We start from the raw sequence: 26,275 nt of genomic DNA, 5'->3' as shown, positions 1-26,275 counted from the left end.
ACTGCGTAGCAACTGCAAGCTTCTCCTGGCAACCGTGTATTTCACAAACAGATCGCAGAGACGCCGTGCCTTTTTTTTTGTCAGCTTCACGCTTGATATTGGTTACAGCACGACGCTCTTGCTGGGTATTTGCTCGAAACATGTCAATCAAAGAAGAGGTGGAGTCTTTCCAGAAAATGTTGAATTAATTTGAGGACTGGCTGTTTTGCGTGTAACCCGATTGACAAAGTATTTTCCTCGGTTCCTTAATTTTGCCTTTTGCAGTCTCAGGAAGTTAGGTAAAGTATAACGTTAAAAGTAAAATTGTTACCCAATTACACTTTTGTCGGACATTGGTAGGAATTACAGTATACTGTATAACGTTTAAAAGGTATTTCTTTCAGTCTGAAGTCAAAACTGAAATTAAAGGCCGTTCCTTGAAAACGGAAACTTAGCTGTATATATGTTTGCAATATAATATATTTGAGGCCGCAAAATCTCTTATTCCTTAACAGAGCAACATTTCTTTTAAGAGCCTTTCGCTTCAGTTAAGGCACGTTTTGTGTCAGCTACTCTTATCTTCCTCTTGTATCAGTGCAGTACGACGGATTGAGCGCCCTGGCACAGTGGCTGTCCGCTGAAAATTTAAGATGAGCTCCAGCAAAGCGCAGACAGCACTCAGCAAGGTGGTGGAATTCCTGCGGGAGTGGGACCAGGGCAACAAGGACGTCCGGAAACTCCTGCTTATCAGCTTCTTGAACGAGAATGCAGGGAAGACCAGCCCTGAGCTGGAACTGGAGTTTGCCCAGGCTGCTAGTCTCTTCCTGGCCAGACTGACTGCTTGGATGAGGCTGACGTATCCTTTAGCTCTTTATAATAGTAATGACATCACTTTATCGACCCTTTATGATTTCTTGCATTAGGAATGATCTTTTCACATACCCCAGCTTGCTCTCCATGAGACACACCGACAGGGAGAGCAGCCTGGGGTCAGAGCGCAGGGTCTGCCATTGTACAGCACCCCTGGAGCAGTTGGGGTTCAGGGCCTTGCTCAGGAGCCCAACAGAGTAGGATTCCTCTGCCGGCTGTGGGATTTGAACCAGCAACCTTCACGCCATAGGTGTAGATCCTTAGCCACAGAGCCACCACTCTGCCCAAACATGCCACTGTTGCCTTATGTAAGGCCTTATGTAAGGCAACAGTGGCATTAAAAAAGTTCCCAGCAAAAGGTGGCAGCAATTCAGTCCATAAAGCTTTAATAGTTAATGGATCCAAGGGTTTCATCCAGCCATTTTTGGAAAGAAGCTAGAGCACAGCTTTCAACAACATGGCCTGGCAGCTTGTTCCATACTCCCACAATCCTTTGTGTAAAGACACGCCTCCTATCCTGACTGGAGGATCTCATCCAGCTGTTTCTGGGAAGAAAAAAAAGGGTATTGGCTTCAACAACGTGGCTGAGCAGCTTACTTGTTCCACACTCCCATAACTCTTTGGGTAAAGTAGTGCCTCCCGTTCGTAGGTTTAAATCTCACTTCCACATAGATATTGATTTGTGCCCGTCTGGTGCGTGTTTCCCTCTTCATTCTGATGAAATTCAGATTCTTTCATTGTATTCTCTGTTAGAGGCTAAAAATACCTGAGCAAGTATATAGAAAGTTGCAGCGCGCTGGATATCTCAAACTGGAAATAAAAGATGGCAAAGGATGAAAAAAACTATTTATTGCCCCTGCATTAACCTGAATTTTCACAGATACATGATTGGCACATATTTACGTTTGCAGTTAAAGGCTATTGGCGTATTCCTCTCTGCAACTGGAAAGTAAGCATTTATTTTATTAATTTTAGAATCACCAAGCATTTTAGTTAAACCTGCCCATAGTCAGTAGTAAGAGTATTTTTTTTCATGTCTTGGGTGGCAACTACAAACCCTAGAGCCGCACATGGGGAAAAATGCTGAAATACAGGCAGGCTCCTATGACCCGCCCACTTTCAAGCCAATCATCTTTTAAAACATCACTTGAACCGCCTCCCCCTTGAAAGAATTACAGTGTTGATTGGAGGAGAGGCGCGTCCTTCACAGGAGGCTGCAGGGGTTACTCGGTCACAAAGGTCCCTGGCCATCTACCCTCAGCGGCTCCCAGCCAATTGTGCAACACGCTTTTGGGGAATCTCAGTCACACTCTGCTAGTGACATGATATCACCTGGACTCGAACCCTTGATCGTAAAACTCAGTCTGCATTTGGGCAAACATCCTTACCCATTGAGCTGCTCGGTATCCTCCCCAACACGTTTTTGTATTTATTGTAAAAGGGAAGAATTTAAATTTCTTTAAAAATTAAATGTTTACAATGTGTTGTTTTTTCCCCTTTTCCTTTCCTTTTTTTTTTCTTCTCCCTTTATGTCTATTCTTGCCCCTCACAGTCATCGTTACCTGATCGAATTTTTGGAAGTAGGGGGTGTTTTGACTCTCCTCGAGATCCTGGGGCAAACACAGATAAAGGAAGAGGACAAAGCCGAGGCTCTTAATCTGCTTCAGATTATTGCGAGTGCTGGGAGGAAGTACAAAGAGCTCATCTGTGAGAGCTATGGTGTGTAGAGTTTTCAGTTTAGCAGAGATAAGTGGACATATCGTCAACAAAAATTGATTGACTTGCATACCTTCTATCCATATATACCTGAAACATACCATATTGTATTCATTTTGGCTAGAATACAGGGGGAAAACTACAGAACTCATTTTCATCAATTATGCATGTCAGGTGCGAGGGAGAATTTTGATCCCATAGCCTAAAATACAAGCACGTGTGAGAGTGTGACGAGGTTATACTGGGTTTGTATAGTTATTGAAAGAATGATTGCCAACTCTGGCACTTGATAGTCTCAATCCAGTTAGCCTAATACATCACCTTAAATCACCTTTAACAAAAGTTTCTGAACACTCGGACGTTAGTGATTAATAAACCAAGTAACTTAATCATCAGAGGGAACTCTGGGTACTGAAGGGTATTAATATATTCTGTTAAAATGTATTGTTACTAAGTTGATCAAAATTTAGTTGTTCCTTGGCATTTCTTTATAAACAGATGATTCAATAGTCTGGCCTGCCTGTAGAAGCTGCTGGAGTCAGGCTCAACAGAACCAGGGATGAATCTATAATATAAAAATAAATATTGCCAATCTGCCATGAGATTATTTCTCCTTGCACTTCACTTGTATGGGGCTAAAAAGAGTTAGCAGTGTGTACATTGCTGGAGACCAAACTCAAGCAGTTTGGGGGATGTTGTGTTCAATGAGAACAAAACAAGGAGTTCACTATCACAATATCAGGATTTTTAGGCTCACGAGAAGTCAAGCGAGGTTTTGAAATGTCTTTTGGTTATTAAAGGTGTGCGTGCCATAGCTGAGTGCCTGGCAAAATCCAAGGCAGAGGACACTCAGGAGAAGGCCAACTGCCTGCTGGAGTCCCTGGCCCAGGGTAACCCGAAGTACCAAAAGCAGGTGTACAAGGGCCTGATTGCACTACTGCCTTGCACCTCACCCAAAGCACAGCAGCTCGCCCTCCAGACAGTCCGCATTGTGCAGGTACCAGAGCAGCTGCTCTGAGTCAGACTCTGGTGGGGCAGGCTGTGCGACTGGAGAGAGCGCACAGCACCTCAGCTCCAAAAAGATGCTGAAATGTATTTTGTTTTGTTCATTATACGCCGTCCGCAAAACTACATGGTGCGAAAGAAGGGCCAATGCAAACATTTCAGTCACATTTGCTATTGTCATCAGTGCTGTGTAGGAGCAGCTGCTGCCTGTATTATTGCTTCCCGTATCCTGTCTGTGTGGGCACTAAAGACAATTGTTCGGCAAACCTTTCATTTGAGTCAATCTGATTATAGGAACATTCTTTAAATATGCCCATTTATGTTCACCAGTTGATTAATTCCCTTTTCAAATTGGATAGAAATCACATAATTTAGGAGTATTGTTGTTATACTGTCATGTTAATCATGCCCTCTTTGGTCTTTTCGTTCTTTTCTTAGATTTTGTTAAAGTGGCAAAATTAAGGGGAGCAAGATTTGTGAATAGTTAGGTTGTATCATTTGATTTAAATAATTAAGAGAATGAAAAATACAAATATATTACTTTCAGGAGCATTTTGCACTCAAGCCTTTCAGTCTTCACTTGTTTCTTCTAGGAAATTGTGAAGGTAGCACATCCAAGCATTGTAGAACCTTTGTTGAATTTATTGAGATCCTTGCATCTTGAAGTCCAGTATGAGGGTAAGTATTAAGCAGTAAGATTTACCGGCAATCCTCAAAGAGAAAATAAACAGAATATTAAATTATTCTAGAATCATCCTGGTAAATCAACAACTATATGATGTTATTGTACAGTAATTTGTTACACAGAGAAAGCGAGTATAATACTTTCCAAAAAGAAATTGTGTTTTTATATTTGGAATTTATAATTCAAGTTATAAAGCTTGTCATAATGCACTTAATAAAGCTAAATACCAATACGCTTTTAAACTGATGAAAAATTATTGTTCAAAACGTGAGTATTAATGCCTCATATATCCTTTCTCTGTGAGTAGTAGTACTGTGAGTAGTGATGGAAGTTCTGTGTTTCAGCTATTGAGCTGATCCAAGATCTGGTACACTATGATGTCAGACCAGCTCTTCTGAAAGGTTTGGTTGCTTTGCTGAAACCAGCAAAAGAAGGAATCCAAACACCGAAGATCCTGAATGGTAATTTAATAAGGTCTATGTTTTGACTGTTATGAGTAAACACTAATATTAATGACTGATTTTCATCAAACAAGTTTAAAGCCTCTGATTCTTGGCACGAGCATTGTAGTTTCTATTAACATGTTGATGCACAAAGCTTATACAGTCTTCTAATTGTACATGACTACAGGAAATAAGTGCTAATGATAAGGTGGTAAAGTTGTGTTTACAACCACCAGATGTCAGTAAAACCACGCATTTCTCTGAACCTCCCTCCTTGTTTATGGAATATTCTGTGTGTGGTCATACAGGGAGGCCAGCTGTAAGAGCAGGGTTCCCAGGTTGCTGTAACCACAGAGTTTGGTCACCTACTGAGAGACAGCTGGTCTGACTGTACGTGCTGCCTTCCAGAAATAGACTGGTTTTCATAAAATTCCCTGCATGTGCACACCAGTTTCTGACTTGATAATCATGTTGTCTCTTTTAATTTGAAAGCTGTCTCATGTGTTTTTGACATATTTGATTCTTAATAACCCATTTTCAGGAGTATTCATTGGTAGAGTTCCTAGAAGCTACGTATATAGCTAGGCCTATCAGATCCTCTAAAACAGACTTTTTTCCCCAGTGTTAATGCAAAACACAACCATTTTTATGCCATTTATGCAAATAAAAGAGCATAATGTAATCAAGCTGCCAAACATGTTTTGTGATATTTGAAAGCATTAGATTAATTCAGTTTTATTTATTTTGCTTTGTAAGTAACACCAAAACTGTGCAATTACCAATAATATTTTTGGGTTGTTGGACTGCTGACTGTATTGTAGTCTACTTGAAGTTATAAGATGTGATAAGATGTGTGTATGAAAAAGGAAGAAGAGAAGGAAAGTAGAACCTATTCCCAGCTATGTTTTGACAGGGGTATAAAAGCACATTAGGGGATATTGTGTATCGTGAAGCGTACATGTTTTATCAATTTATTTAGTGGTATTTAATCAGTGATACTAATTTAATATAATTTAATCAGTGATACTAAACCATAAAGACTCAGGACACAAAATGAGAAAGAAACTGTTGCTCATTTTGCCAGCAGCAGAAATGACAAGTTTGCCGGAGTCCTTGCCAGTGTTTGTTCAGCAAGCTGCTGCAGCTAAAGCTATAAGGTAAGTTAAAATGTGACAAAGCGTTTTTTTTTCTAAATGGAATAATTGAACCGCCATCATCATTAATTCTGCCTATTGCACTCATAGCTCAACTTCATTAACAGGAATAAGTTACTGGTTAAGCCTTATTGTACTCTATAACTACTAATTAATGCGTAATGTATTATAGGAAGATGCTAAAAACATATCGCATTTAGATGATGTTCTAGCAAATGTTACCATTTCAGGGAAGCATGTTTGTGTGAAAGAGTGGTAGTGGTGTACACAAGCAGTGGAATAGGTGTTGTTTTTCTGCACTTGAACTCATTGTGTAATATCTGCTCTCTGAAACTGGCATGTTGCCCCGCAGGACACTGGCACAGGCCGGCCCGGCCCTGTCAGGGGAGCTGCTCGCCCTCGGAGTGGTGCCTCACCTGCTGTGTGCCGTGGGCAACCAGCGCCACGCCGACAGCCAGCGCCAGGCCAGCCTCGCCCTGGAGGTCAGCACTCGCCCTGCAAGCACATGGCTCAGACACACACGCCACCGGCTTGAGCCTGAAAGAGGGCCAGCGCACAAGTAGCCACTGACCCTGAAACGCCTGAAGAAGGCACCACAGCTGAAATGTAGTGTTTCTTTTCTTTACCTTGCAGCACGGAATGAACTTTTACCTGTTTCTTTAGATACTACAGTAGTATCTATTAGTATTACAGTGTCTACATAGTAACCGTGATATTGCAATCAATGACCTTCTCATTTATTCTGCAGTGGTTTGTCCGTACCTATCCTGTTGTGGAGGAACATGTACATAAAGCAATGGGAGACACCCTGTTTGGACTGTTTTTAGTAAGTTGGTTTTCTTATATTTTTCTTGGTCATATATGAGCGTACGCATTCATATTGGTTTGAGCATTTTTACAGAATTGTGATGGATTGTAAATTGTCCCTAAATTGTGTGATACTGATAGTTGTATGAATTAGGCTTCTCAGCAGCTATGTGTGACAGCCTTTTTGACAGAACCGCAAGAGCAGTCTCTGAAGTGCTTTCTAAATGGTAATATTTCACCACATCCTGACAAATTCCATAATATAAACTAAGTCGAATATGTCTCTGTTAGACCAGGTTTTCCCATACTGAGATAATTTAACACATCTGTGAAATGTATGATCTTCACAAAGATTTGTGAATTTGTTTTCCAGTATACCTCTGAAAGGGTGTTCTCTTCAAGCCCACCTTTAATTTTTTATTTTAATTAAATTGAAATGAGTTGCAGAGAATGTGCCAAAACGTAAAGTGGTATTATGCTTATGTAAATCTTAGGAAAATCCAGAGGTTCTATATATGAAGATGGATGAAATTCAAGCAGATATTTTGTCATCTAACAAAGTTCATATCTCTGGAGGTGAGTATGCCTGTTTATGGGGAAAACTGACTTAAAAAAATAAACCATTAGCTTTAACTAAATGAGAAGTGAATTACTTTAGTACATATACCAGGAGGCATTACAAATGCATTACAAATACCATAAAAAGAGCATAGGCTTTGTTGGCTTTTTACTGCCTCTCTCTGGTGTTTGTATTTATTGAAAGTATGTATCTATACTTAAAGTGCTTTGATTTTAATCTGTTTTGTTTTACTAACATTATGTTACCTCTTTTCTCTTTTAGTTTCCGAAGACCCTGAATAATTGTTTGTTTTAAATAAACCAGAATTGTGGATGTTAAAGCTTCATTCAGTTGTTGGTGCATAACTTACTTTCCAGATAAAATACCTTTGAAAATAAAGGAATGACAATCACACAACAACGAGCGCCAGTTCATTTTATAAATATAGCGAAGATTTAATATATAACTAATATATAAACATGTAAAAGGAAATATTGTACGTGTAAACCGATCTACACTTGACGTACATAAAAGCTTTGCCTTTATTTTTCCCGTAGAAGGCGCTAAAGTATCATATTTGATGCAGCGTCCCATCAATTTAAATATATTTTTCCTTTCATGGCATGTTATGGTTCAGTGAACGCCTTGCTTTATTCACTTTTGCGATCTTAACATGTTGGATGAACTTCTTTTTATGATAAAACGGCTGGTCCCTGATGAATCTTTACCCGGTACAGTGGAAAAACCTTAGATCAATAAATTAAGTTTATGTGACATTTTTACACACGAACATTGTTCTCCCTGCAGTGTTTATCTTTCCTGCCGTTTCTGTAACACATACTTGCTGTGCGTTTCTTCAAATACAACAACTTAAGCACAACTGTAAGCCACCTAATGAGTTGTTTTGCGGGAAAAACTGAATACACTGCTCAGGACAACATCTTTAGTGAGACGTGCGATACAAAGCATGTGTATGTGGACTATTTGTTTTCTGCGTCCCGGTGGTTCTTGTATAAAAATCAGTTAAAATTAGCCCTGTAGTGTTTTTTTTTCCTCAACATGGTAGTCGTGCAAAAAAAATGACAATTCTACAACTTTTGAAAGCTGAGTGATATTTCCAAGCAAAGGAGAAAAATGATGATTCCATCCTCCCCAGCCCTTCGCTTAGACGACGCCACAGAGCAAAGGACGCGCCGCATTGGCTTGTGCCCCCGCGACCAGCGCAGCTGTCCGTCTCTTCATTGGTTCCCATTGCTGTCACTCAGCCATGATCCCGCCTCCCACGGGCAGCTGGCTTGCCCATTGGCGAAGCGGCCCGTCCATCACCGGGCCCACGGGACGGGTCAGGTTTCCGAGCTTGGTCTTCGGGGAGAGGCGAAAAGAAGTGCTGTAACTGGAGTCGGACGAAGCAATGTTTCAAAAATTCAGGCACACACCAGACTGAGAGGGCAGAAGCAGGAAGGGTGTTCAGCCAGACGGGGTTTTTTTACTACGACAAGGCAGCCTTGGAAGTGGGAGCTCGCAACGCTTTTGCGGAGAGGCGCAGAGGCACCTGAGAGGCGTCACGCAGAAAACGGGAGGAACTTGAGTGATCCGCCAGACGTAGTTTAAACGAGAAAATAAATAAACGCGGGGGAGGGGGGGGACAAAAAAACCCACAAATAACTCCAGGAGGGATTGTTTTCAGAGCTCGACGTGAGGTCCTCCTCTGGCCAAAGACAGAGGAGAAGCGGTTTTGCCGACGGGTCCGCGCAGTTCGCACTGCGCTGTCAGGATTATTGGGGAAAGACCCCCTCCTTTCCCTGCACTTCACGTCGCCGCTTCTCTCTCTCGGTTTGCGTCTTCCTCCCCGAGGAGCAGTCCGCGAAGAAGCGGCTTGCATGGCGAGGGTCGACAGGCTCTGCGTTGGTGTTGTGACACGGGACTGAAATGAGGCCCGACCCCCAAGGCCTCTGTACTTAGTGCAACTGCATGAACATCCAAGGTACGAGACAGGACCGGCTCACTCTTGCGTTTTCCCCGTCTGTAGCCCGGGGATAGTGTTTTATTGATGCACTGTTTTCACTGCTCCACGAGCACCAACAGTTACTTGGTGCCCATTCTTTGTATTTTTATTATTGTTGTTGTTGTTATTATGAGGAGCTAATTATGACCGATTCGGAAAAGCGCTGTGCTCTGTAGCTATTTCAAGATCGCAGGCTGCTAAGATCCGTGTACCGTAAATCGGCGAAAACAAAATAACTTTCCAAGTAAAAAAAATTGGATCCGAAAACAATTCAGCAGCAGTAGAACGGGTTTCGACTATGAAAATGCTCGGTAACACGTGAACGACGCTTTGAAGATGCAGCCAAAGGACTCATTTGCACTCGTGCAAGCGATGAAGGAGGAAAAAAAAACACGTTGTCTATTTAGTCGGGCGTTTTCCTCGTATAAACATTAAAAGACACCAATTTTAGTCGTTAGTGGTGATGCTGCGCGGAGAGACTTCGGTCGCTGTAAACTAATAAAATTATCACGCCGTGGAAACCAGTGAAGTCAAAGCCCACTAATAAATGCATCACGCTTTGTGTGCGAGGTTTGTCCTCCTGGTTGGTGTGGGGAGATAGTGGTTACACAGTGTCGCTGAGGCTGTTAACAGCGCTGTTATTTTAAGTGAATAATGTGTTATATTAACCCTTTCAGGAGAGTGCGGTGAGGTGGCAGCAAAAGGCGATTGCACCCTGCAGTGTTTTCTCCTTATTGAAAAAATACCCCTTTAAACGAGCACGATTCTTTCAGTAACGACTCTTCTTGCACAAGAGAATGGCTGTGATGTTTCTTTGATTTCTTTTTCTTCTGATTTTACCGACAAGGCAACTTTGTAAGCACATGCTTTTGTGTCAGACGGCTAGTTTGCAGTGTTACGCAGTTTGCAGTGTTGCTGCTGCTGCTGCTCATAATCTCGGCTGTGTGCTGTTGTAGGGATTTCTGAACCATGCAATACAGATTTACAGCGCTGTGCCCGCTTTTACATGTCTAAAACAGAAACCAGGGGATATTTCGTGTGTAAAAGCGCGATCATTTTGTATGAAATTATTTTGAAAGTCGATGTGTTTTTTTTAAACGTCATTGCCAGTTTTAAGTTTTGTCTTTGACACTAGCATATAGTTAAAAGCGTTTCGTATTCAACTAATTAGCTCGTTTGTGTTGTAAAATACCGATGTTCTGGCGAAGAAGTTGGAAGTTATAGGATCTAGTGGTGATCTTGTACTGTGGGGCTCGCTTATGAGTAGTGGATATTAGCCTGCTAGCACTGACCCTGGGAATTAATTTCAAGCTCCGCACAATAAAAAAAGGTTGAAAACATTTAGATTTTTTTTTAGACTCTGGATGTTAACCTCTCGCATCTCCCTGAGGTTAATTTTGGGGAGTTTTCCATGGTCAGTAATTGTTTTGTACAAATTTGTGCTTGCAGTTTAAATCCTAAAAAAGTACCTGTTAAGCATCCAATACATAATGTTCATAACCGTCTGGCCGTCTTGACCTGTACTGATCAGAAGCGCTTTGTCCTTGAATAGTATATGGACGTTGTTATGTGCTTAATTACCAAGTCTTTGCTGTCTGTGGCGTGCAATGCATTAAATGAAAGAACCTGAGCACAAATTAAATTAAATTGAACATATATTTTCTCAATAGGGAGTTTTTCCCCCTGATTAGTGAGTCGGTGGGATCATTTGAAACTGGCACCCCAGTGTCAGCTGTAGTCAGCTGCTGCTAGCTTGTAAAACTGCAGTAGACTCGCCAGGTCGTGGTTAGTGGTTCTGGCGATTAGCAGCGCTCTGATAAATATTGATAAGCAAGCGCACTTCTCCTTTACTGACTCGCATAGTCTTCCTGTAAAGAGACCTATTAGTGTATTAATCCTGTTTCCGGTAGTGCTGCTTGGTTTCATTGTGGCTCGGTCTGCACAGCACCCTGTAAGGAGGACTGTGGAATTTCTTGGTCGTGGGTGGATTTTTGGTGTTACGTCACCCTTTCCATAGTCTTTCCCGAGCGTGGTATCTCAAAACGCATATTCTGCCTTTGCGCAAGGATGCTGTTTCACATCTGCTAAGGTACCTCTCCGTTTTAGCTATGCGTAGACGCCCCCAAAATAAAAAAAAAAAGAAAAGCTCTTTGACCATTATTCTAAAGGTGACTATCGAGCTCTCATCTGTATACAGAACGAGCCCGCGTGGCTTTATTGAGCTGAGGCATGTGGTTCAGTGATAAGAATGCTGCGCATTGAATTCATCGCCCATCAAGGATGCACTATTTCCATTTGTTTTTACAGCCTCATTCATGCAGCTCACATTCTCCCTGGAGACGCCTGGGCTTCAGAATATAGAGGTTTCCGCAAACAGTGTCAGACCCAGCCTTCTAGTGATGCGAAGCGATAGGCCACCATTGTGCCATAATGTAGGTCAGGAAAACAAAATATGCTGCCGAGTTTTACTTTGAAAACATCAGAATATTTAATTACGTCACACTTCTGATTTTTTTTTCCCAGTGGAACACCAGGGAAAAGGACAGCCTTCCTTTGGTCACTTTTTTAAAAAAAAATTGTGAGCGTCTACAAGCGATGTTGGAGAAATGCTCCTTATTCGTATAAATGTGTAATAAAGACGTGTGCGAAAACTAGATGACTTGAGTTTTTCGTAGACGTTTTAAACCGAGGTGTGACTTTTCCCTGTGTGGTCATGTGTTCATGTGGCAGAAGATGATCTTTGTGTATGTTTGAAATGGCAAAGACACTCCGCACGAGTAATCAGAAGCTGCAGAGGCACTTGGTGCAGAAGCATACGTGTTCTTTCATTATCAGTAATCTCTGGAATTGGAGGCATGCAGTTATTTTAATCCTCACTGTGTACTAAACTGATTGTGCAAAAATCTGATTAAAAGAGACTTATAGTGCAGTGCTTACAGCTTTGAGAGGTTTTGCAATAATTAAAGGCTTCTTAGTTCTGAAACATACTGCTGTTTAAATTATTATAGACTTTGCAGAGAAGTATCAATATTGATATAATTTTTTTCACTTAGAAATGTGTTGCATCCAAATGCTGCTGGTTACTTTGTAATCTTAATGTGCTCCTTACTTGCCACAGATGCTTATGATCAGTATCTTGCATTTACCCGCTGTGATGATCCGAATCTGAAGTTGGGATTAAGTGTCATCTTCGGTGGTAAAATTAATGTTAACAGACATGACCAGCATCCTGAAGAGCTGTGGAACATGATCTCTTTTGATGATATCATGCTTCTTTTCATAAATGACTGCATGAGATGCTCTGATCAGTTACCTGCTTGTAGCTGAAAGGGTTAGATGGGCCCAAAGTCAAGAGCTCGTGTGAATATAAAAAACTGCAATCTTTCATCTTGTCTGGATGCAGTCAAGATCCTTCCCTCCATCCTTTAATTTCACTCCACTTTCCCTTGCGTCCCAGCAGCAGCAAGTCATGTAGGCATGTAGGCCATCTAATTTTTTTAACCTCCCCATCAGATTCCTAACCCCCCTATCCTGGATTCCTGAGCTTTCCCAGACTAGCCAAAAGGTCCCTCCAGTGTGCCCTGGATTGACCTCAAGGTCTCCATCCAGTAGTTCTTTAAAGAAGCCTCCCATGGGGCATCAGGTGCCCGAACAATCTCCGCTGGCTTCTCTCGATCTGGCGGTGTTTCCTCTCTCTTTTGAGGCTGTCTTGGGATAGCCGAGCTCCTCGGCGTGCCGTGTAGGGCCGGCCCGACAGCTGTGTCGAGATACTTCATTTCCTCAACTTACGCTTCCTGTCTTGTCCGTTTAGTCATTGCCTAGAGTTCATGGCCATCAATGAGGGTGGGGACATAAATCGCCCTCTAAATCGGCTCTGCTCCTACTGCACCACCATAACTGACACAGCGCCTGCAACACTGCTAGTGGCACCCCAATCCTGCAGCCAGCTACCAATGACAGATGTTTCCTCTTCATCTCTCTGGCATAGGCTGTGCTGGGGAGGCTGAGAAGCGTGGTACCGCTGTAGTTGATCTTCACCATTTGCTTCCCTTTCTTAAAAATGGGAGCCTCTTCACCCCTTCCCCAGGATGCTGAACTAGGGGTGGTGTCCCTGTCTCCACTCAGCATTGAAGACATGCGTTATCCACAACACCCCATTGCCTCCGGTAAGGAGAGAGTTTCCACTGGCTTAAGGAGTTCCTCCGTGCTCTTTCCAGATCGTGATTGGTGATTTCCTCCATTGAGGTTGGCATATCACCACCCTTGCCAAGAACAGCCCTGACAATGTCTTGCCAACAACTCCTAAGATTTTTTAGAGCATCTTTGAGACATTGCAGTAGTCAATTCTATTCCTTATCCAAAGTCCTCCTGAGATTGCGCTTTGTGAGACCAATATATGAGCATTGCTCAGAAGGCCTCTCATCTTCCACTTGAGTTTCTCTCACCACTGATGTCCACCAGTAAGTCTTAGGATGGCTGCTATGGGCATTAACCACATTCTGTCCACATCTTTTTGTGTCTGCCTTGGTGGTTGAGGTCCTAGACACAGTCATCTCGGACATAGTGGCCAAATTATCACTTGGAATAAAAGAGAAGGTTTTAATGAGGGGAGAATGGGCTTTTTTCCCTACACAGAGTTCATGCATTGTGAGGATTTTTTAATCTGAACCTCTTTCATTTTTGATTTACCCTTTTGTTTAGTATAAAATCCCAGCTATTGGATAAACACTTGAGTTTTAATACCAGCCTATTTATACTGAAAATAATTAAGAATTGTCCTTGGGGGCAATCATTCTGCTTAATTTTTGTTCTCATTTTATTTTACTTTGGGTTTGGGATTAAAATGCTTTGTTTTTGGTAACCGGTTTTAAGATGGCTGTGTTTTCTTTGCTCTGCTGCAATTATTCAGCATACAGCTCAAGCATGGAGTGGCCCTTATGTGTGATAATTAACAGTATGGTGAATGCTGTCTCCAAGGTGGGAACTTATTGATACTCCATTATGTACACATTAGCTTAATTATTAAATATACCACTTCTGAAGAAATGATTTAACATGGTCTAAAGTTTAGAAGCTCAGCATAGTTTTAATATCATCCATCTTTATGCATGCAGCATTCTTTCTTGTGATTTTGAAATTGCTTTGTTGTGAATGCTATTTCAAAGAATTTTGCGAGCATTGCATATTTAGTGGTGCCAGTCTTTTTTTGTATGATTAGAATGCTGGGTATGAATAATAGTACTGGTTAACTAAGCTTGATGACTTTTCCCCCCTTTGTAAGTTAGTTGCTGTGCTTCCAATCTTAACTGGATCAGCAGTATTGCTGATTATTATTGTAACAGATTCATGTCTGGGTTCAATTCTGTAAGGCGGTGTGGTAGTTTAGTCACTGTTTTGGAAAGTTGTGTATAGTTAGGAAAAGCGTTGGACACTTGGAATAATTTTTTGGGGGAAGTTTATTCACAAGGCCCAAAGATGAAGAAGAATTTTAAAAAGTTAGTAGATTTCTAGTAGTAGAATCTGTTATTTTTTTCAGTCTCTTGCATTTTCTCTACAGTCTCTGGAATCTTCTGCGGTTGTTGCAGATATCCGTGTTTGACTTTAAAACTATTGTGGACTATTTACTTAATTATTAAAGATTAACATTGTGGTTTCCTCCAGTCTTTTGTTTAAAGGGCTTGCCTATTCAGGATAGGTGCAATTAAAAAAAAATGTTTACAGCTTCTAGGCAGGACCTATTCAGAACTTCTTAAGGACACACATCCCCCTGGCTGTTTTTTCCTGTTGTTTCTGAAAATCTCAGCTATAGCAAAGATTTTTATTGTTGGGAGAAGTAGGTGTTCTTTGCACAACTGCAACATTAAAAACAGTCCTATGCAAGATATCCATTTAAGGATTCAGCTCCAGATCTGAAACTTCCTGATCGGATAATGGAGTGTAGCTTCTGAGGTACAGAGAGACCTCGCAAACATTCAGATAATGTGAGGTTTTTTAAATAATTTGAATGTACTTCAGCTCACAGTCAGTACTGTTATCACGCAGAGTTTGATTCTGAGCCCAGGCATCTGTCTTTGTGGAGTGTGCATGCACATTGTATTTCACCAGGCTGTCTGGTTTCCTGCAGACTGTTGCGTTGTCTGTTCTTAAATGTCCGTTTCTGTCTGGCTCTGGCAACTCATGCAATAGCTTTTTGACCAGGGGGGTCTACAGCTTTGCACCCTGTGCCTTCCACGACAGCCTTCACTAGGATAAGCAGGCTGCTGATGATACATGTTGTGCATTATAAATGTTAGCCCACTTTCTGCTCTACTGTTGTTACTGATATCGTTAATAGTATACAAATGAAACTAATTGGTTCCATTATGGATATGTCGTTTGCCTTAAGCTATGGCTTCTTCAGCTTCTTGGGCTGCATACTAAGCAGAACACGAACCACAAAGTTTCATTCAGCCCGGACGGTCCAAAAACATTTAGAGAATATTTTCAGGGTTGGGTTTTTAGGAACAGTTATGAATTAACCAGGACTTAATTTCTCAGGTCTGTGCTTTTCAGGCAGCCAGATAATTGTTCAGGAACCAACAAGAGATGAAAAATTTTTTTGGGGAAAAAAAGGTAGTATTGAGAATGAACAAGGAAAGGAAGGATGTAATAATATTTCTATAAAAAACTTTGTAGGTAAGCTGTCCAGAGCCTAGCTGATGACTGCTTGGCTGTGACCTTTTCATTGCCCATGGTTGTCCTTTTCATTGTCCATAGTTTACTGTGGGGGTAAACTGAGAGGTTCATGCAAGGTAACAAGCAGAGATGCTTCAATGGGAAGCTGAACAGACTGGGGTCACGGTGGTTGATTGGTTTGAAAAAGCCCAGAGTGCTCATTTATAATGCAGATCATTCTAAAAAGGGATAGAGTTTGCCGAGTTATTGGTTTAGCTTTGCGGTAACAGAATACAGCAGGCTTGCTTTGTTCTTGGCAAATATTCTTAAGATTGCAACTGTGGGCCGAGTCCATTATGAACCGTTTCACGCCTAAACCTCCATTCATTTTTTATAATTGCGCGTCCTGTGCCAAATGAAGCCCATTTCTGAAACCGACAGCCGATAGGTAGTGATGTATTAACAAAACCGGTCTTCCATGACCAGAATGCACAAGGACAAGATCTGGCCAGCCGTTGAAAGCTTTATTTATGTTGTATGTTTAAAGAAGAAAAAATAACCTGTTTCGCTTCAAGAACTCATTATCCCCTATTCGCATTGTTGTTGTTTTTTTTTATTCCCGTATTGTCCTGAAGCTTCAGATTGACCGTTTTGGGGGGAAAAAAAGGGGGCGCCGTATCAGAAATGAAATGAATTGGCTTTCCAATTGACCGTTCATACTGGGGTTTTTTGTCTCGGTATACACACAGAAAAGGATGGCTGCTTTGTGCTAATAATGTATTCACTCTTTCAGGTCTGCCACAGCGATTGGAGTCCCACCCACTTGCTTGAAAATGTGATGCGCTGCCTGCTTGCTGTCCCACAAGTCTGCTTGAAGAAGAAGCCGTAGGTCCCGCGAGTCGGAGGGGTCGGGATGGATCGGAACAAGCGGAACTCCATCGCGGGGTTCCCGCCCCGACCGGATCGCTTCGAGGATCCGGAGGGGGGCAGCGGCGGCGGCGGGGAGCCCCCGGCCTCCCACGCGGGGCGGGTGTGCTCCTCCTCGTACCGGGCCCTCATCAGCGCCTTCTCGCGCCTCACGCGCCTCGACGACTTCTTCTGCGAGAAGATCGGCTCCGGCTTCTTCTCCGAGGTGTACAAGGTCAGCGCCCCCCCGTCGAGCGAGGTGTAACGTGAGGGAGTTCTGAACCCTGAACCCTGAACCCTGAACCCTGAACCCTGAACCCTGAACCCTGAACCCTGAACCCTGACCTGCCCCCGCCTGCCCCTTGTGGCTGGCCTGCCACTGAACTAGGGCACTATCCTGGCATCCCGGCAGATGTAAAGCTTGCCGTTGGAGCTGAACACCTAAAACGAAAAGGTTTGGCTCTTGAGCGATGAGTTTCCGCTGATGAGGACTCCATGATTTTAAACTGGAAGAGAATTTGAATGAAATAAAGCGTTTTTGCTTGTTTGCAGCAGTTAAGAATAGGAAAACAGTTTACCACATACCTCAACCTGCAGTTTGCTTGCGGTGGGGTTTTTTTTTTTTGGCCGGGAGGTTTAGCCAATGTTTTGAAAAAATGCCAGCTTTTTATATCTTTGTGGCGGCAGTTGACAGACGTTTAGGAGCGCTAGATGAGTTTGCATAATTTTGAGCGAGAATGCTTTTGACCCCGAGCTTCTGTGTAAGACTGATGCAGCTGTTCAATGTCGTTTTCCCTACTTTAAACTCAAAGCACACGTCCTTTCTTCTAAAAGGAGAAAACCTTTATACAGAAAGGGAGCTAGCTTGAAAAAAGTTGTAGGATACCTTCTTTAAAAGCCTGAGTGATCTTGTGCTCATTCAGTGACTGAGTAGTGGCAACTGTGGACTCATTCTTTCGTGGGCCTAGCTGCCAGGCAAATAAGATCTTCTTACAGTTTGACAGGGCTCAAAGGGTCTTCAAAGAGCACTGCAGGGGAAAAGGTGACATCTAGATTTATGCAACCAATGGGACTGGGAGTGAAATAATAAAAGGCTTCATACTCTCTTTTCATTTTCCAGCGTTGTTTTTACAAACCACGTAGTCAGGGCTGCCCAGTTCAGATATGCGCGGAGGTTGTTTTTGGTGACAGTCCGGGTGCTTTGAGCAGTTTTTATAGGAACCCCTGTACCAGCATAAACAAATCCATGTTGCTAAGCAACGTTTGTGCTGTATCTGGGCTCCCGGCAAGCGTATGCAAATAGCCAAAGCCTGTTTTCGGCACATTTGTGTAATGTCACGTGGCTTTTCAGAATGTCTAAATTCTACTTGTACTTTTTTTTTTTTTAAAGATTGAGAAGTCAGCAAAGATGGTAGGGGAGGCCGGGGGGGATTCCCTCGAACTCGAGCTGGTGACTTTTCTGACTTCAAAGATGATAATTTCAGAATTTTGCACGGTCCAAGTAAAAGCAGTTTGTTGCTGTTTCTGTCCTGGCTGCAGTGGATGACGTGACGTGCGGAGCTTAAGAGATCAGACAGGATCTCCCATGCTGCACTGCAAAAGGAACGTGCTCGTTGTCGGCAGGTAGATCTGTGGGTTGGTCCCTGCCATCGTGGGATGGCCTGAGTCAAAAGGGTTTGAACTGAAGTGTGGTCCCCAGTAATCTCAGTAATACTAGCAGAAGCCTCTTAGTGGGTTCAGACCATCGCTAAATGCTGAGAAGGCTTACGTACTGTGAAGGAAGTGGGGTCAAAAAGGGTTAATACAGAGATGTGTGCTGTGGGTGCTTTTACTCCTCACCTGCGGGTGTGCAAGTTGAAGAGATGCCAGGAAACAGCGACTATTTATATTGGCTTTTTTTTTTTTAAATCATCATTTAATCACAAGAGTTGGTCGGTTATGAGTTGACAGAGTATTGCCGTTGAAACGAAGGAAATATTGCTCAACAGCCATGCTAACAGTGTTGCGGGAAATTCCCTCTTTAGCGCATGTTGAACAATAGGTGATTTCCATATGTATGAATACAGAGTGGTTTGTATCGAACAAGCCTAGTGATGTGTAACACTGAAATCTTTTTTGTGTGCTCTGTTATTGGTGCAGTTTGTTGTGTAGAAAGGAACACATGTATACCTTCTGTGGCCAGAAGTTTGAAAGAGGTAATGGTTAGAGTGGAATACTAGAAAGTACCAGCCATATGTTCAAGCAAATTTAAAGAGTCCCCAGGAGAATCCTAAGAGACTGCCTGTAGGAAATGGTCCTTGAAAGACCTGTGACCTTCTCTTTGCTCAGTCTTTACCTGATGCTGTTTGGGACCTTAGAAATGCAGAAAAGGCAGCTTATTTTATTTTTGACAGAAAATGTAGCATAGCTGGACCAGGTTTATCTGAAAGCTCCAGGGAGCACAGCAAGAATAGCGCTTGATTTATTCTCTCAGCCTTTAGGTTTATCTCCCTTAAAAATGACTGCCTTCAGCACCACGATTTAGTGCAACTGTAACCACTTGCTAATGATGAAAAAACAAAGCTTTTTAAAACTAGAGTTATAAGCCATTTCGTCTTGGCCAGTATCTGTAGACACTGAAGGAGGGCTGGAGAACCAAAGTATGCTACTTCCCATGTTGGCAGAGGCCTGTAGAATTGTGAATATTTTAAGTCATGTGCATTTTCAGTCTGATTAACATTTTGCTAAAAAGCCTATGGTCTTCCAAATATTTAACATCTGCACATCTTTTTCCTTGCATTTCTTTTATTTTTTAGTTTTAAGGGATTTCATTTTCCTCCTGTCCACAACAGAAACGGGTAACAGGTTGCATACAGGAGGCCTCCTAGCTACAGGGGGCCCAATGATGACAGAGAAAAAAAGGAATTGCGTTAATAGCAGGTGGATGTCTGTGTTTTGTTCGTTCTGTTTAGGTACCTGCAACAGTTACTAGAAGCAAGCACCTGCAGCATTTCACATTGCATTGCTTACAGTCTCCATGTCATGTGCGCTGTGGTCCAGACTAGTTCTCCTTTTTGGTGGTTAATATTTGAAACGTTTCTCTGCACACTCTCTCTTCTGCCTCTGCAGAGATGACAAATTCTAACTACAGAGTCACGTTATCCCTTCTAAATATTAACTTGTAAATTCTGTGACCGGGCGGTGTGAATATCAATTGATGTGGGGCACAAGTTTCTTCTTGCTTATTCAGCTATGAGCCGTTACCTAAAGTAACAGTACCTACAGTGGCCTTAAATCTCTCGGTAGCAGCCTAAACCACAGCCAGAGGACACAGGTGGAAACTGGATGGAAGTGTATTTAATACTGAGAACAGGAAGCAGTTCTTTACCCAAAGGGTTGTGGGGTTTTAGGGAGTCTAAAACAAGCCTCCTGGCTGTGTGGTTGAAGCAGATACCTTGGCTTCAGTCAAGAAACAGCTGAGTGGGACTCTTAGATCAGTAAGCTACAAAGCTACTATCAAACAGGTGAGATGGGTGAGAGATCTTTTTTGCAACAGTTATATGCAGATGTAAACCACCTTCCCAAAATATTTGGGGGCAATGTGGTATTGGGGTGCTGAATTCCTACGAGGATATTGTCAAAACAGGAACAAATCATAAGAAGGAAAACTGCATCATGATGAGTTTTTGCCATTGGCACATTATAGTTAATTTAGGATTGTGAAATCCAATGTAATAACCTCATGGTCTATAAGGGAGGATACATTAAGAATGTATCTCCACTGTTGCATAGCATGGAATGTTTTAAGTTTTGCATGTGATGAGCATGTGAGCAGGTTCCTGATTCTTCTTGTTGGCCGCTATTGCTGGAGAGAAACCACATCTATTTGAGGCCTTGGTGCGATAGCGTTGCGACAGACAGCTCTAGCCTGCCCAGCGTCCTTCATGGTAGTCTGGGCTGAAAGCGTTGCTCTGGGCAGGCGCGTTTGCTTTGCTGGTTTTGTTTTGCTCTCTCTCCGAAGCGTGCCAGCGATCCTTTCTCTGCAGGACCGCATCTCTGCTGAAGGAAGTAAACCTGGCAGATATACTGTAACAGCGCCTGTTTATTTTTGCACACTGACACAAGTATTTCCTGTGGTCGTCCTTCCTTCTCCGAGAAGAGGCTGTCGAAATGCGGCAGTAAAAGCCTTGCTTTAATTTCTACGGGTCTGATTGAGTCGATGCTGATGCTTCGCTGACCTCAGTTTAAAAACCCATGTGAAGGGGGTACCAGTGGGCATGTACGCTGAAATTGATCTTTGGCATTCGGGTGTTCTGTCCCTACGTTTCTGTTATGGGGAGCTTTCAAGAAGAAGCTGCATGAAGAAAAGAAAGGTAGAACTGCAAGGTTCCGAGTTAAAGGCACCACTTAATCAGTCTAGTCTTTAAATGGGAAAGATTAATCACAGTCTCCCTCACAAATACCTCCCCACCATAAACTAATGACATAACTGCTTTGCAAAACACAGCAGCTTGATTAAGGATGACACCCTCACTCAATCTTAAATGCTGCTCGGTAGTTCAGATGCTAAGTACCGTCATACAGCTGTCACAGTGTCATATCTGTGGAGGATGTTCTGTATTGGTCGCTTCTTATAGATTGGATTTTTAGTAATGAGACTACGTAGATGGGGAAGTTTCCTGATTACAGGGTAATTTTTGGGGATCCTTTTTCAGGGCCAGTTAATGGATTTGATGAAAATACTCGTGATTCCTTTTTATGTGTGTTCTTTGGTGTTCAAAATACAGTGAGTGGCCACCATTTAGAAAATTAAAATTGACCAGTAGTGTTTCCAGTACACAAAGTGATTTTTAAACTTAAGGCAGACACCTGCCATTTGTATACTTTCTGGTTGGATTGTAGCTCTTTCAAAGCAAACTAATGGTAGCCCTTCTAAAATGTTACTTATTATGGCTCATTGCAGCTAAAACTAAACATTTTGATTGCTGTAGTTTTAAGTAAGAAGTTCAAAGGCAAGGGACTTATTTTCTTTGAAGTGCAAAATTATAATGACATCATTAAAGAGTACTCCATGACAGTCCAACATTAAAGTTTAAATATTAAGTACTAGAGAACTGTTGATATACTTCAAGGAACATTGGCAAGCATGGTTCATACAGTGTGGTTGCTTTTGTTAAAAGAAAAACTCAAATGTCTTCCCTTTTGGCTTACTTTTGGCGGTGTTCAGTCATGGATTTTTGTTGTGATGCCTTTTCCCAGCGGTATAAACTATAGTAAAAATCATCACGGAAATTTGGAGGAGGTTTATTTTTTTTTCCCATCGGTCTATTTTAATCTGGACTTGCAGCTGGGTGGGGGGGGCAGCTTGCTAGAAATTCCTCTCTCGTTCGTGACTGTATCTGTAGCAGTGTGTAAGATGATGTGTCGTGTTAAAACGAAGAGCTGACGAGGGCTGCTGCTTCTGTCTGTGCTGCAGGTGCGACACCGAACCTCTGGCCAGGTGATGGCCCTGAAGATGAACAAGCTGAGCAGCAACCGGGCGAACATGCTGAGGGAGGTTCAGCTCATGAACAGACTCTCGCACCCCAACATTCTCAGGTATGCTGAACTGCCCCCGAAAACGGAGCACCTTGCTGTGTGTGGTGCTGTTGATCATCCGTGTTGAACACCAGGTTAACATATAAACTCCACACAGATAGCACCCCAGGTCTGGATTTGAACCAGGGGCCCCAACGCTGTGAGGCAGCACTGCTTACTACTTGCTGTGCCGCCTTGATGTGCAAGACGTCATGAAATATCTCAAGCCAGAGAGTGCTTCACCAGTAATACTAGAAAGTTCATCTATCCATCCATTTTTGAACTGACTTATCCAATACAGGGTCGCAGGAGAGCCGGGGCTTATCCGGGCAAGCAGTGGGCGCAAGGCAGGATAACACACCCTGGACAGGACACCTGTCCAGCACAGGAACAACACCTACACACACCAACACAGGGAGAACATATAGACTCGCGCAGATAGCACCCCACCCAGGTCTGGAACCGAAAGCGCTGTGTGGCAGCAATGCTAACTACTGTGGCAAGGTTTCTTGGAATGTGAATAATAAACGCCTGTGACGCTGAAGAGGAATGTTGATTTTCTTTTTACTGAAGGAGAAAAACTTTCAGTTTCATGTTATTAGAAGGAGGTTTTTTTTTGCATTCAAAATGTCCTTTTGTCATTGTTGCGTTTAGTTTAGTTATTTGCATTTATTTTCATGATTACAAGGAAAAATAGCTTTTGCATCGTTGAAAGAAACCACAAAATCATTTGGGGATTTACTTTTCGTAAATGTTGTGTCCCTTTGCAAAGACAGTGAACTAGTAAGTCAGTCTTCTGGGGATGGTAATAATTCTTTTAGATGGAGTAATATGCTGCCTGTACCATTCAATAAAGAAAGGCTACAGGGTTTCTATAAATTGTCAGAAACTGTCAGAATGACCCGTTCACAAAACAAGCAGACATGCCCTGCTTCATTGCAACATCAGTGCACTTTTGAACCTTGTGTGTCCCAGGTTTTCAATATTCAGCTCAGTCCCTTTGTAGATCATGGTCCTTTTTGTGCTCTGTATTTGAAATTGCACATTGCTTTTGTCGGTCTGTTTTTGCAATGGAAATAATGCTTGCTGACCTCTTTGTCTTTCCCATTAGAGAAAACAGGTCAGGGGCCTATTAACAATAGATGAGTTTAAACGAGCTCCAGAGGTTGTGTTGCAGTCTTTGGGGTTTGCTGCCTTTCAGGAAGCACACTCACAGTTTCACTTTAATTGTTTTTATAGGATAATTTGTCTTGTGACAGAGGCGTGCAGGATAGTTCAGTGATGTTTTATGTTCTTGCGATGTTGTAGGACAATGGATTTTGCTGTGAAGAAATGCCAGTGTCAGATTAGCTGTAATCTCTTGACTGTGTTTCATAAGGGGCCCTGCTGTGGTGTAGAAGCTCAGCTAATGCCTGAAATCCTCTTTTTCATCTTTTTTTCTTTGGAGTCTGTTCGGCTGCGTAGTAAGTTTCCTTTGTTTATACAAGGCCACATTTCTCTAAAAATAAGACTGACATCACACGCCAAAGCTCTAAATCTAGAATGAAGCGAAGTGGCTCAATGCTTTTACAATGGTTATGCAGGAATATCATAAAACACGGAAGGCAGTCTTCCAACATCTGATATTGACCTGGAGGTTGTTTTTTTTTTTTAAACCCACGCTACGAAAGCCACCAAGATGGTTCCGAGTGTAACCGGTGTTGCGTTCTAACTTTACAGCAGTGCAAATCCTGGCTCAGTTGTCCCCCTATGACTCTTGACAAGGCGTCATGTGCTCAGTGGATGGTCGCTGCTTGCGTATGAGCAGTCTCTGCGTGTATAAAGTGTCAGTGCAGTGAGCGAAGAGCGTGCTGTCAGTGAATGATTCACGAGGACAGTGCCCTGGCAGAGCTGGAGGCAGTAGGTCAGAGGGAGAGGGACTGATTCCACTCAGGCACCCGTTAAAGGAAACGTTCCACGTTTCCAAACGCTAATTTAATGCTTCTGTAGAAAACGGGTTAAAAGGTCGACCTGAAAATAAGAGGAATGCGTTCATAGCTATGTTTTTATGGCTTACAACCCCAAGGTTGGGAGATTTATTTTTTGCTGTACAGCTCTTTGGAGAGCTGTGTTCAAGAAGCGCGCTGGCAGAAGGAAGACGTAACTCCGCAGACTCGTCCCCTCGGTGCTGTTCTGCTCTGCTGTGCTTGAAAAGGAAGTGCTGTAGGTTCGGAGTAAATGTGGACCAGATGTTTAAGAACTTCTTCAGTGTCTTTCATAGCAGCAGTCTGGCCTGCGTGTCCGACACATGGCTGAAAAATGAAAGCAGCGTACCGTTAAACAGTCCAAAAAAGCTGTTTTAAAGCTTAAAGTCATTTTTATCTTATAAAGCTTCCCGTTTTTGAGGACCAGAGAGCTTTGGCCTGGTTGCGTTACCTGTAGCTGGAGTGATTCATGACCCGCCTTCGCTCTCTCCCAGTTTGTGTACAAGAACGCCATTGTGCTCTTTGTTCACGGCAAGTGCCAAAACCTGCCCTGGTCCAGCTCTTTCCATCCGGTGCAGCAGCTCAGTGTAAACTCACTGCTCTGTTGTACGAGCTCGTGCCGCGCAGGCATGACCTCTGCACTGCCGTTCCCTGGCGAGGTAAGAGAGGAGCAGTGTGTTCATAGTCCAATCAGTCTGTTATTAAAAGAGGAGAACTGTGGGGCCCTTGTGCTAAGGCTTGCAGCTTCAGGTTTATGGCTGTGCTGCGCTTAATGCGCTGTCATCTGCACAGTGTCTGGCTGCCAGGTTAAAGAGGCAGAGGCGATGAAATCACTCTGAATTCTCTGAAGTCCTCCTCTTTAAAACCGCATTTTTCTCTGATGTGTGAGTAAGGGCAAGGAAGGTGCATGGAGGAGCAGGGATCAGGGATAGGCCTGCCTGTCTTCAAGAGTTGTGTTGATTTTACTTGGGCCCCTCAGTCACATCTTGATTGCACTTCAGGGAGTAATTAACCCTTAATATACTAAACGACAGGCCTGGGGTTAGACTCTGACCATAGAAGGGAAAGTTATGGCCTTGGCAGCCTCCTTTAATTTGTTCAGTGTCACAAGAAAAGGAAATATCTGGTCAGTATACTGGGCCAAAAATTGTTGCCCCCTGGATTTAAACACATGGACACAGACTCCATCCATAAATCTTGTGCAGCGCTGTTGGTATACCAGAGAGCTGGTGTTCAGTGTCTGTGTACTCCTGTTGAACCAGAATTATGGCCCGTAGTAAAACACACACATCAAACTGTCTGTGTCAGGGTTCACTGGAAGAAGTTAAATGCCCTAGGTTTTTTTTATGTAGTCTGGAACTTTACAATGTTTTTCATTGCAATCGCAATACCTTTCTAGCTTCACAAGTACAAATTGATTTGAGTAATGGTTTCATATTAATAGATCGCAACTCTATATAAACTCATTCCTCTATCACGGGGCTCTAATTTTATTTGGCATAACTTGAGAGACGGGAGTAGTTTCTGTCTCTGCAATCCGTATTTTGGGTTTGAAACAAGGACCATGTCTTATTTCCCTGTCCAGGGTGTGACTGGATTTGGATTGTTAATTAGGTTGTTCATTTGTTGGCTGCCTGATGGCTGCGTTCGTTTTATTATCATTGGGAATCTGCAGTGTAAGAGCTGTCTGTTAATTATGGTCTTGAGCCCATTGTTGATCGGGACCATGTGTCACTGGGGGAGTGGTGATATGCCGAGTTAAGATGCCTGCCAATTTTGTGACAAGAACCATTATAGTGTTTGGCAACTCAAAAAGGAAGTACAGTTCACTGCTTAACAAATGTTACACACTGTGGAAGTCACAATCGCATAAGTCCGACTGAAAAGTGTTTAAAAAGAAGTAGAGGAATATAAATAGAAGGGACTGTAGATTCTTAAGCAATAGCAATTAGACCCTGTGCTGTAATTATTT

The 26,275-nt window shown here is 42.6% G+C and overlaps 2 protein-coding genes across 5 annotated transcripts in view; both read left to right on the top strand.

Moving 5' to 3' along the window:
* Positions 1-53: 53 nt before the first annotated feature.
* armh1 (armadillo like helical domain containing 1) lies at positions 54-7,564 on the top strand. Of its 3 annotated transcripts, none has more exons than XM_069194037.1 (12): positions 54-278; positions 575-835; positions 1,730-1,798; positions 2,402-2,568; positions 3,366-3,562; positions 4,164-4,248; positions 4,600-4,716; positions 5,786-5,855; positions 6,205-6,334; positions 6,601-6,678; positions 7,154-7,235; positions 7,501-7,564. In XM_069194037.1, the coding sequence occupies exons 2-12, from the start codon at positions 630-632 to the stop codon at positions 7,518-7,520; spliced, it is 1,221 nt and encodes a 406-aa protein (XP_069050138.1). In that variant the 5' UTR covers positions 54-278; positions 575-629; the 3' UTR covers positions 7,521-7,564. The 3 variants fall into 3 exon arrangements, with proteins under 3 accessions (XP_069050138.1, XP_069050136.1, XP_069050135.1); XM_069194035.1 differs by having other exon boundaries at positions 55-278; positions 580-835; positions 5,783-5,855; XM_069194034.1 differs by having other exon boundaries at positions 55-278; positions 5,783-5,855.
* Positions 7,565-8,510: 946 nt separating this feature from the next.
* tesk2 (testis associated actin remodelling kinase 2) overlaps positions 8,511-26,275 on the top strand; it is a 35,630-nt gene continuing 17,865 nt past the window's right edge. Inside the window, exons 1-3 of one of the 2 annotated variants that reach the window (XM_069194029.1) lie at positions 8,511-9,202; positions 16,671-17,018; positions 22,239-22,360. In XM_069194029.1, the coding sequence (XP_069050130.1) occupies positions 16,791-17,018; positions 22,239-22,360 (350 nt within the window). In that variant the 5' untranslated portion in view covers positions 8,511-9,202; positions 16,671-16,790. Of the gene's footprint in view, positions 9,203-16,670; positions 17,019-18,183; positions 18,407-22,238; positions 22,361-26,275 lie in introns of those variants that run through there. The other variant, XM_069194030.1, reaches the window with a different exon arrangement.

The sequence above is a fragment of the Lepisosteus oculatus genome, chromosome 9 (genome assembly GCF_040954835.1).
Source record: "Lepisosteus oculatus isolate fLepOcu1 chromosome 9, fLepOcu1.hap2, whole genome shotgun sequence".
Lineage (NCBI taxonomy): Eukaryota > Metazoa > Chordata > Actinopteri > Semionotiformes > Lepisosteidae > Lepisosteus > Lepisosteus oculatus.
This window is presented reverse-complemented; position numbering and strand designations above follow the sequence as displayed.